At 35.9% G+C, this 12,184-nt stretch overlaps 1 protein-coding gene and 1 pseudogene across 1 annotated transcript in view; one reads left to right on the top strand and one right to left on the bottom strand.

Annotated features, from left to right (window-relative positions):
* Positions 1-12,184, top strand: part of Axdnd1 (axonemal dynein light chain domain containing 1) — a 119,991-nt gene that overhangs the window by 28,773 nt on the left and 79,034 nt on the right. The window contains exons 12-15 of the mRNA XM_047519990.1: positions 3,007-3,108; positions 4,516-4,676; positions 5,896-5,971; positions 7,796-8,030. Of these exons, the coding sequence (XP_047375946.1) occupies positions 3,007-3,108; positions 4,516-4,676; positions 5,896-5,971; positions 7,796-8,030 (574 nt within the window). The remainder of the gene's footprint in view (positions 1-3,006; positions 3,109-4,515; positions 4,677-5,895; positions 5,972-7,795; positions 8,031-12,184) is intronic.
* On the bottom strand, positions 309-2,748 carry LOC124961908 (kinesin-like protein KIF3B; annotated as a pseudogene).

Here is a 12,184-nt window from a genome sequence, read left to right as displayed (position 1 = left end):
ATCATGGAACTGTTGGAAATGGATAACCAAAAGCTACATCATCCTTAGTATCTTCGTTTGTGTGTGTGTGTGTGTGTTATTGGGTATAGAACCAAGGGTCTCATGCATGCTAGGCAAGTCTTTTACCACTGCACTATTCCCTTAACCCTTTTTATTTTAACATAGGGTCTTGCTGAGTTACCCAGGGTGGCAGTGAACTTGGATCCTCCTGCCTTGGCCTCCTAGGATTACAGACGTTCACCACCATGCACAGCCCTTGTATTTTTTTTTTTTTAAGTAAAAGAAAAGGCACTGGTGAGGGGAAGGGCCTAAGGATGGCATGGTACCTTGATTCTGGCACCTAGCATCTCAGCAGCATCCTTCTCATGCTGCAGGTCCTCCATCTTTTTCTCCTCCTTCTTTAGCAGTCTCATTTTCTCTTCTACAATCAAGTCGTGGTCTTTTACAAGAGCCTGCTTCTCAGTCTCCAGATTTTCTTGCTGTTCCCTCCAGTAATCATCTCACCCTCGACTTCCTCCTCACCCTCTTCTCCCTCCTCCTTAACCTCCCTCCCCCGACTGTTCCCACCCTCCCTCTGCTTCTTTTGGCTCTTCCTTCTGCCAGTGGACTGCTTTCCATCTGGGCCTTGAGTTGAGCAGTTTCTTCCTGGAGTTCCTGAAGGAGGCATCCTTTTGGTCCCCGTTGACCCTTGGCTTATTCTCAGTGTTTTGGCATGGGTGGCATATCTCAAAATGATCAGAGTCTCTTCTACATTGTGTGACACAGGTTCCACATTGGCTACAGTACAGTCTTGGCATTGCCACCGAGGAAATCGTGGGGGAGCCTGATACATTTTGAGTCTCAATCTGGAATGTGAGTGCTTTCCTCATCCTCCAGGGCAGGGATGGCATTATGCAAGGCTGAAAGGGAGAGGTTGACCTCTGTTGCTTCCTCCAGTCTTTCCCCTTCTGCACTTGTCTTGGCTTGCCTTTCACTGCCAGCCAGATCTACCAGGTTCCCTACCTGGATGTGGTTTCACCATGAAGGCAACCTCACTGCGCTTGATAGTGATGACAGAGATAGCATGAGAATATGAGCTGTGCTCATTCATGTTGGTAGCACCCCAGATTGGTTCTGGTTCCCCACGTTTGTCAAGTACTCCATCTCATTCATACTTTGGATGACAAAAGAAGATAGGTCTTTCCATACATTCCTTGTGTCAGGCCTCTCTTTGATCTCAAGGCTTTTGGTCTGATCCTTTAAGAACAGGTAGTTCACAGATCTCCTCCTGGTAGATCTGTAAGGAAGAAGCCCTGATAAGATACTGCTGATTCTCTGATCAATTACCCTATTTAAATTTATGATTACACAAATGGTACGCCTTTACTCCATGTACAAACAGAGAAACAACATGTATCCCATTTGTTTACAATAAAAAAAAAAAAAGAGAGAGAGATGGGTGTAAAGAAGTGGTCAAATGAATTGGGGATGACCCCTCTTTTTTCAGAGTCATCCTGGACTCCTTCCATAGTGTAGGTTTTCCCAGTTCCAGAATTTGTCCATAGACAAAAATGGTCCCATTGAAACTTTGCAGGATGGAGGCCATGAGTGATCGGAACGTCTCATCATAGAATTCAAACTGCTGGTGTTCTGATCAGAGACAACAGCTGCAACAAAGTGAAGGTCTTGGGCATTTCATGGACTGTGCCTTTGGGGTTCTTCACAGATACCTGCCCTAGCTTTATGTCCATGTCCACTACCTGGTCATGGGAAATGGTCTTTTCCTTGCCATTCATGGACCAACAGTAAGCCACAACCTGGACTGAGCTTTTTAACTTTGACCTGATGAACTCTGACCATATTAGTCTTGAAGGCTATGAGTTCAAAATATCTCAGAATACTAAGGTCCTATGGCCCAAACCGAAAGCAGGTGGTAGCAGGGACAGAGTTAACAGCAGTGAACCACAGGCTCAGCCATTGCCCACTGTCCTGATGGGGAGAGACCATGGCTGCTCCATCAGTGACACATTCAAAGGAAACAATATGACAGTAAAGATATAAGAAACAAGACTGAACTAGGCTTATCTGTTCAGTAGGAGAGAAAAAGACAAGTGAGCTTCCTTACTCTAAGGCATTTCAATAGTAGAGAGCTGACCTCTGATAAATATTTCAGTAGAGGATTATCTTGCATTGATGGGGCTGTGTGTTAGATTATCCATAAAGTACCTTCTAACTGGAAGAATATCACCTAGAATGTCAACTCTGAAATGAGGACTTTGTCTCTTTTGTTCATTGCTATATCCACAGTGTCTAGAACAGTCATCATTAAATGATTCTCAGAGTGTGGCTCAGGGAACCCTGGGGATTGTGGGGGGTCCATAAGACCCTTTTAGTAGCTCTGTGATTTCAAAATTATTTTCTTCATAACATTAAGATGTTATTTACCATTTCAGTCTCATTAATTTATGAGTGTGCAGTGGATTTTTTAGAAGCTATTAGACATGGGATGTTGCAACAGATTGAATGCAAAAGCACATATGAGAATTCAGCTCTATCAAGGCAGACATTAAAAATACTTGTAAGAAATATAAAACAATGACACTTCATTCATTTTTTAAAAAATGTCGTTTGTTAAAATGCTATTTATGTTGACATATAATGGGCTTACTAACACTTTAAGTGAGTTGTCAACCATATATATTAATTAATTTTAGTTTAATTTCCAGTGCAATAAATAGCAATAGTTACAGTCCATACAGACAAAAGCATTTTGGAATCTTTAATAATTTTTTGAGTGTAAAGGATCTTGAGATCAAATTGTTTAAGAACCTCTACTATGTACTATACTTCAGTTTGGTTACAGTCTAGTAGTTTTAGAAACTGAATTTGTTTCAAATTAGTGATTTAAAGAAAAAATTTTGGTTGAGATAATGATTGAGTGAAATATTGACATGTGAAAGGTCTATAATAAATTAGAGTAGTTTGTTAATGTTTGAGGTTCCTGTCGTTGTCCTTTATTTTTTATAGGTAATTCAAAGAAATAGAGTCATTTTGGCTAAAAGACTCTACCTCAATGAAAAAGGCTGGAATAAATACACGAAACATTTCATCATATTGCTGTCAACCAAGGTAAAGCTCAATTTGCCTACGTTATGGGAGAAAAGTGCAAAGTGTTAAGACCATATTGATTTGCTTTGTTAAATTTGCAGAATTTTAAGTATAGTTTTATATTTGTGCTTTTTTGTGGGCAGAATGGAAAAAAATCTAAGGGAGAGTGAATAAAGGTTCTTACTTCCTTACATTCCTCTTCTATTGTAATTCTAATAATATAAGCTTAATAATACTACATTATTCATAGAATTATTTTATTAGTATTTAAACTAAAAATAAAGTAAGTAGTTGTTTTATTGATACATTCTGTGCTAGTTATCAGAAAATTCAATGATTATGAGGGAGAGAAAAGGAAGGAACTGGCATTTAGTGTGTTTTTATTGAGTCAAACCATTTACACTTGTCATTTCCTTTCATTCTTAAAACAGTTTTTGGTGAGATATGTACTAGGGTTTTGTTTTTTTAAAAATATTTTTTAGTTGTAGATGGACACAATGCCTTTTTTAAGTTTAAAGAAAAAAATTTCAAGGCTTTTGTTTTATTCATTTATTTTTATGTGGTGCTGAGGATCAAACCCAATACTTCATACATGCTAGGCAAGCACACTACTGCTAAGCGATAGCCCCAGCCCTAGGGTTTTGTTTTAATTAGCTTTTTTTCTCATCATGACCAAAAGATCTGAGAAGAACAATGTAGAGGAGGGAAAGTTTATTTGGCACTCAAGTTTTAGCTGTTTTAGTCCACGGTCTGCTGATTCCATAGCTTAGGGCTGAAGATGAGGCAGACCATGATGGCAGAAGGTGTGGCAGAAGAAAACAGCTCAGAACATGGCAACCAGGAAGCAGAGAGAGCTTCATTCCCCAGGGACAAAATATAAACTCCAGAGACATGCCCCCAGTAACCTACCTCCTCCAGCCACACCCAGCCTGCCTACAGCTGCTGCCTAGTTAATCCATATCTGTGGATTAATCCTCAGGATTAGGTTACATCTCTCATAATCTAATCATTTCACCTCTGAAAATTCTTACATTGTCTCACACATGAGTTTTTGGGAGACACCTCATATCTAAACCACAACAGGTTGCTATTTTATGGATAACAAAAATTAACTTCAAATAGATTAAATAATGTCACTCAAGGTTACATGGCCAGTGAATGTCTAGGATTCATATTTGATCCTGTCTGGCTTCCTGGTTCCTATTCTTTCCAGTGTACCACCTGCCCCTGTGAAAGTCCTACAGGAAAATTTGGTTTATGTTACAAAAGGAAAAAACCTTGTCCCTAATATTTTAAGTATTGTTTTTTTTTGATCCATTTCCTATGGATTGTTCTACTATAAGTATTATAATATTTATAATGGCCTGACATATGTTAATAAATATTTGTTATATGAATAAGTGGATAATTAGATTCTGTGCATTTTAGGACACTGCAGACCTTGCATTGTTACAGAAGTTGACACATAAATGGAAAAACTCAGTGAACAAATTTAAAATGGACATAGAACGAACTGAAGAGTCTACAAGGGAGACATTGCAGATAATTAAAGATGGCCTCACCAAATGGCAGCAGTTCTTCATAAATAAGTGGGTCTCCAAGAATCTTGTTTTTCTAATTATACCATATCACATCTGATAACTTGGTCCAATTCTCTCTGTCTCTTTCTCTCCCACTCTGTACTTTAACATTGATATTAGGGAAAGTAACCAGCATCCCTTACTAGGGCACAGTGTTGTTAAGGACCTTGAATGCTCTGGTGGTTTGTAGTGCTAGTTATCTGCATGGTCCCTCCTGATCTCCTTGCCTAAACGCTGTTGCCTTCATTTAAATTGAACACTTTTTCTTTTCTCTCTTTTTAAAATAAAGTCAATTTATATTATTAATGTTGGAACACTTTACTATCTGAATATCTACACATTCTGTAGCATAGTGCATGTGTAGAGAAATAGAACCAATGGGGGCAATTACAGGAAGATCAATTTTGATTGAACATCATATTTTATAATTAGAGTAATCTGATAATGAAAGAAGCTGATAATAAAGTAGTGAAGTTGAGGCTGGATGAATCACTATCCAAAGTATAGTTGGCGTCTATACTTTGGATATAGACTGGATAATATCTAAGGTTGTTTCTTGCTTCAACTTTAAGATGCATTGTCCAAGAGACATCTTTTAGGTACCATTTCCATGTCAAATTGAGTATAGTGGTTTCGGTTTTTCACAAACCCTAAAAGGTTTCCTGGTTAGTAGACTGGAAGTTCTGGAAACGGAAACTGGTACATCTCCAGGCTGATTGCTGCTGCCATGTGCACGCTTCTCTTTGTGGTCAACACTTATCACTGATGGCCACAGTTCACTCTTCTGCCTCCGGAACTTCTTTTTTTTAAAAATAGGCTTTTCCTTCTGAGATTTCAGATAAATTAAAAGAAGCTCCTGTATTCAACAGGAATTCTTTTATTGATCTAGTTTTGAGTTCCCAAGGCTAGAGTCCACCCTTTTGAAAAGATACTGTCATTTCCCATGGTCCTGTAACAATTGCTCAGGTCCACTTAGAATCTAAAAGTAAAAATAAAAATATGTATGTGTAAATTTGAAGATGAATACTCACAGTGAAGTCCACTAATTTGTACAGTGAATACAATTTTATGTTCATAAAAAATAAGAATGATTGTCTAGGGGCTGAACCTGGAAGGCATGGTTAAAAATTGTTGAGGAGAAACATACTGTTGTTACTGTGTGGACCTATAGTTTTCCTTGTTTATACCTGTTCTAAGACCTTTTTCTTGCTCTTTTTTCTTCTTCCAGTGAAAAAGACATTTTATCCTCTAATAAAGGAAATACATGCAGTTTAGTTCTTTCAGAGTTCAGACAATGGCAAAGGGTAAGACTTTCTAAAACACAGCTTGGAAATTGAAGTGTTGGTTGTAAAATTGAAACTCCTCACCTCCATCTTTAAAAGTGCCCTTATTAAGTTTTATGAAAGACAAAACAACAAGACCACAGGGACTTTTAAAAATATGCTTAAGGAACTGGGGAGATAGCTCAGCTGGTAGAGTGCTTGCCTCACAAGCACAAGGCCCTGAGTTTGATCCCCAGTACCACAAAAAAAAAAAAAAATATATATATATATATATATATATATATTTGCTTAAACATAAGTTCTGTTTCAGATTTGGGGGAAAAAAGGCTGCCACTAGGGAACAGAGGGAACAGATACCTGGATAACAGTAAGGGAGCATTTCAGATCCTGTCATGTGGACATAAGTAAAATTCGTGCCTGTTTTGTATTTGGCTTTTGTCTTAAGGACAAATTGGACTTTTAAAATTAATAACATATGCTAGGCCAGTGGCACATGCCTGGAATCCCAGTGGCTTGGGAGGCTGAGGCAGGAGGATCTTGAGTTCAAAGCCAGCCTCAGCAAATGAGGCACCAACAACTCAGTGAGATCCTGTTTCTAAATAAAATACAAATAGGGCTGGGGGTGTGACTCAGTGGTTGAGTGCCCCTGAGTTCAATCCCCAGTACCAAAAAAGATAAAAAATAAAAAATCAACAACATCTATTTTACTATAGCAAAATATACATAATATTACATATATATTTTTTGAATTTTATTTAACCATAATAGCATCTCTTAAAAAGTGTTTGATCTTTGAAAATAAGTTTTATTAATTAAATTATTATGTTGTAGTAGTCTGACAAAGAAAAACATATGACATTGAAATATTTCCAAGGTGAATATCAATTCATGATCTAATGAAATCTCATCCAGATACCCAAGAACCCATTTTATTTTCTTTTGGGATAAATTGACAATAATATTCTCATGTTTGCTGTCTCTATACTATATATCTACTTTGGTGACTTTTTACTGAGTACTGGCAGTTTTGACATACATTGATAAAATTTAAAAAGTCATGTTTACTAGGAATAATATAATTGTCATTTATTAAACACTTACTCTTTGTCAGGCTGAATATGCTTTGCATGTGTTACCTTACTCTTTTTGGCAGCTACATGGTGCAGGTCTTATAATCCCTATCTCACATATGCAGAAATTGAAGCATAGGAGTGTTAAGTTACTTAAGTTATCTATAAATAGTAAGTGGCTCAGTGAGCATTTGAATCTGGGTCTAACTCCAAGATTCTTACTCTTAGCTGGTCTGTTAAAATGCTTTCTTATAGTGATTACTCTTAATAAAAGGTGGGTGATAAATCTATTATCTGAGTAACAAATAATGACGAACTCTATGTCTAAATTGTTAACTTTTTTTACTAATATTTATTGGTATTTCTTGTTTAGGACTTGAACTTGGGGTAAGACTGAAATTATGTATGAATCAAACACTTATTCACTCTAAGAAATTTCCCAGTATAATGGGGATCATGTAACCAGCTATGTTACATCCTTGCTGTAATAAAACATACTCAGCTCTTTAGAACTTAGCCTGTTCCTTGAAGGATTTAATATAATGATTTTCATCCTGGCAAACCATGAATTTTTCATAGCATATTAAAATTAAGTTAAATTTATATTACTTTTAAAAATAAAATGTTTTCACACACTACTTCTTTGGAGAAGAAATAGTATGAACAATAGTAATATGGCTGTACAACTCCAGAGTAATGAAGGGTCACTGGGGAATAAGGATCTAGGTAGACTTTGATAAATAATGTGTGACTTCCTCCCCTCTTCACTCTCTAGATGCTGGCTGAACAGAAGGAAAAGTATAGTGGGGATTTTCTACTGTCAAAACATGATACTCTCAAGATTATTAAACATTTACAGGAAAACTGGGTGAATATTGGATTTGGAATTTTTAGTCGCCATAAAAATATGGAGGGGAAGATGCCCCCAGAGCGACAGGACATGGAGGAAATCGTGAAAAGGATAGGAAGACTCTACAAAGAATATGAAATAAGAATAAGTGGGGATAATGGTAAGAAAAAACAATGATAATTTCTCAGGATTAGAAAGCATTTTAACTATAATTGTTGTTTTGAATATAATTAATTAGTAGCTAAAATGAAAGTGATCATATGTTTTAAAAACAAGCTGATGAAAGCATTGAGCATTATTTTATTGAGGATTAATTTAAATATGCAATATAATTCACCTATTTAAATTGTGCAGTATGTAGTCACAGTCAGGTATAACCATTATTACATTTTATTTATTTATTTATTTATATCACAGTCAATTTTAGAATATTTTCATCACAGTATATATCAAAAGAGACCTGTATCCTTTAACTTTTACCCTCTAATCTCCCCATCCCTAACCCAGTCCTAAGTCTACCTCTGTCCCTGTAGATTTCCCTGTTCTGGCCTTTCATGTGAATGAAATCATATGCTTTGTGATCTTTTATGAGACTTCTTTCACTTGGCATTATAATTTCAAGATTCACCTATGTTGTATTGTGTATCAATACTTCATTCAATTTTATGGCCAAATGTTATTCCATTGCATATGTATGTCACATTTTATTAGTTCATCTGTTGATAGACATTTGGGTTGTTTCCCCTTCTTGGCTATTGTGAATAGAAATGCTGATGTAATCATCTGTGTACACATTTTTGTGTGGACATATGTTTACTTTTCACTTCTGTTGGGTATATCCCCAGGAGTGGAATTGCTGGTCATTTGGTGACACTATATTGAACTTTTTGAGACTGCCACAATTTTTAAAGAGGCTACATTATTTTATATTCCCACTAGCAAGTGTGAGGGTTCTTATATTTCTATATCCTTATCAACACTTGTGGTGATCTTACTTTTTGATTCTTGCCCTAATAGTATGTGTGAAATAAATATCTTATGGTTTTGATTTATGTTTTCCTGATGACCAATTATTTCAAACATATTTAAAAGTCTTATTGGTCATTTGTGTATCTTCTTTGGGTTAAGCATATGTTCACATCTTTTTCCCATATTTTAATTGGGTCATGTTTTATAATTAAGTTGTAAGAGTTCTTTATACATTCTGGATACAGATCCTTTTTCAAATATCTGAACTGCAAATATTTCCTCCCACTTTGTGGGTTGCCTTTTCATTTTCTTGATAGTGTCCTTTTATTGATGGTATTATTACTGTCATATCTAAGAATTCTTTGTCAAATTCAAAGTCATGAAAGTTTTGTCCACTTTTTCTAGGCTATATAATTTTTTAGCACAATTGTTCATGGGATTTATTTATAATTGTTTTTATTTCTGTAGAGTTGGTAGTAATGTCCCCTTTTTCATTTCTGATTCTAATAAATTGAGTCTTCAGTTTTTCTCTTGTCAAACTAGGTAAGGATTTTTCAGTATTTTTTATCTTTTCAAAAACTAGCTTTTGGTTTTATTTATTCTGTTTCTTTTCTCTATTATTTTTCACTGTAGTCATAATTATTTCCTTCCTTCTGGTTGCTTTAGGTTTAATTTTTTTTTCTATTTTTAGTGTCATAAGATGAAAGGCTAGATTATTAATTTGAGATATTTCTTCTTTCTTAATATAGGCATTTAGAGTGATAAATTTTCCTTTTAGACATGTTTTTCCTATTTTCCACAAGTGTTGGTATGCTGTATCTTCCTTTTCATTCATCTCAAGTATTTTATGAGGTCCCTTTTGTTTACCTTTCTGGCTCACTGGTTATCTGGAATGTTATTTAATTTCTACACATTTTTGAGTTTCCTAAATTTTTCTATTATTGAATTCTAATTTCATTCTATTGTGGGTTGAAAATGTAATTGACATTATTTCTGTCCTTTTAAGTTTATTGAGATTTGTTTTATGGCCTAGCACCTTGTTTTCCTGGATAATGAATGTTCTTGTGTATTTGATAAGAATGTATGTTTGTTGGGTGGAGTGTTCTATATAAATGTCTGTTAGGTATAGTTGGTTTATAATGTTGTTTAAGTCTCATATTTCCTTGTTGAACCTCTGTTGAATGTTTTTGGTAGGTAGGGTATTAGAGTCACTGTTATTTTTAATTATATCTTTTTTTAATATTATTTATTTATTTATTTATTGTAAACAAATGGGATACATGTTGTTTCTCTGTTTGTACATGGCGTAAAGGCATACCATTTGTGTAATCATAAATTTACATAGGGTAATGTTGTTTGATTCATTCTGCTATTTTTTTCCCTTCCCCCCCACCCCTCCCACCCCTCTTTTCCCTCTATACAGTCCTTCCTTCCTCCATTCTTGCCCCCCTCCCTAACCCTAACTCTAACCCTAACACTAACCCCTCCCCCCCATTATGTGTCATCATCCACTTATTAGCAATATCATTCGTTCTTTGGTTTTTTGAGATTGGCTTATCTCACTTAGCATGATATTCTCCAATTTCATCCATTTGCCTGCAAATGCCATAATTTTATCATTCTTTATGGCTGAGTAATATTCCATTGTATATATACACCACAGTTTCTTTATCCATTCATCAATTGAAGGACATCTAGGTTGGTTCCACAATCTGGCTATTGTGAACTGAGCAGCTATGAACATTGATGTGGCTGTATCTCTGTAATATGCTGATTCTAAGTCCTTTGGGTATAGGCCAAGGAGTGGGATAGCTGGGTCAAATGGTGGTTCCATTCCAAGTTTTCTAAGGAGTCTCCACACTGCTTTCCAGAGTGGCTGCACTAATTTGCAGCCCCACCAGCAATGTATGAGTGTACCTTTCTCCCCACATCCTCGCCAACACTTATTGTTGCTTGTATTCTTGATAATTGCCATTCTAATTGGGGTGAGATGGAATCTTAGGGTGGTTTTGATTTGCATTTCTCTTATTACTAGAGATGTTGAACATTTTTCCATATGTTTGTTGATTGCTTGTAGATCTTCTTCTGTGAAGTGTCTATTCATTTCCTTAGCCCATTTGTCAATTGGATTATTTGCATTCTTGGTGTTGAGTTTTTTGAGTTCTTTATAGATTCTGGAGATTAGTGCTCTATCTGAAGTATGATTGGCAAAGATTTTCTCCCACTCTGTAGGCTCTTTCTTCCCATTGCTGATAGTTTCCTTTGCTGAGAGAAAGCTTTTTAGTTTGAATCTATCCCAGTTATTGATTCTTGCTTTTAATTCTTGTGCTATGGGAATATTATTTATTTTTACAGACACATTTTGATTCATTATACACAAATGGGATACAACTTTTCATTTCTGTGGTTGTACATAAAGTATATTCACATCATTCATGTAATCATACATATATATAGGGTAATACTGTTTCATTCCGTTTTTTCATTCCCACCCCCTCCCATCCCCTTTTACTCTACACCCTCCAAAGTTCCTTCATTTTTCTCTTCCCCCCACTCCCCCCCATCATTATATATTGTCATACACTTATCAGAGAAAACATTCAGCCTTTGGTTTTTTGGACTTGGCTTATTTCACTAAGCATGATATTTTTCAGCTTCATTCATTTACCCGCAAATGCCGCAATTTTATTTTTCTTTATAGCTGAGTAATATTCCATTGTGTATATATACCACAGTTTCTTTATCCATTCAACAGTTGAAGGACATCTAGGTTGGTTCCACAATCTAGTGGAATTGAGCTGCTATGAACATTGATGTGGCTGCATCACTGTAGTATGCTGATTTTAAGGTCCTTTGGGTATAAACCAAGGAGTGGGATAGCTGGGTCAAATGGTGGGTCCATTCCAAGCTTTCTAAGGAATCTCCATAATGCTTTCCAGAGTGGCTGTACCAATTTGCAACTCCGCCAGCAATGTATGAGTGTGCCTTTTTCCCCACATCAATACCAACACTTATTATTGCTTGTGTTCTTGATAATAGCCATTCTAATTGGAGTTAGATGAAATCTTAGGGTGGTTTTAATTTGTATTTCGCTAATTACCAGGGATGCTGAGCACTTTTTCATATATTTGTTGATCACCTATGTATCTTCTTCTGTGAAGTGTCTGCCCATTTTCTTAACCCATTTATTGATTGGGTTCTTTGTATTTTGGGTGTAAAGTTTTTAAAGTTCTTTATAAACTTTGGAGATGAGTTGTCTGTCTGAAGTGTGTATGGAAAAGATTTTTTCCCACTCTGCAGGCTCTCTTTTCACATTGTTGATTGTTTCCTGTGCTGAGAAAAATC

The sequence above is a fragment of the Sciurus carolinensis genome, chromosome 12, assembly GCF_902686445.1.
Source record: "Sciurus carolinensis chromosome 12, mSciCar1.2, whole genome shotgun sequence".
In the NCBI taxonomy this organism is placed as follows: domain Eukaryota; kingdom Metazoa; phylum Chordata; class Mammalia; order Rodentia; family Sciuridae; genus Sciurus; species Sciurus carolinensis.
Note: the sequence above shows the minus strand (reverse complement) of the source record. Positions and strands in the feature narration are given on the sequence as shown.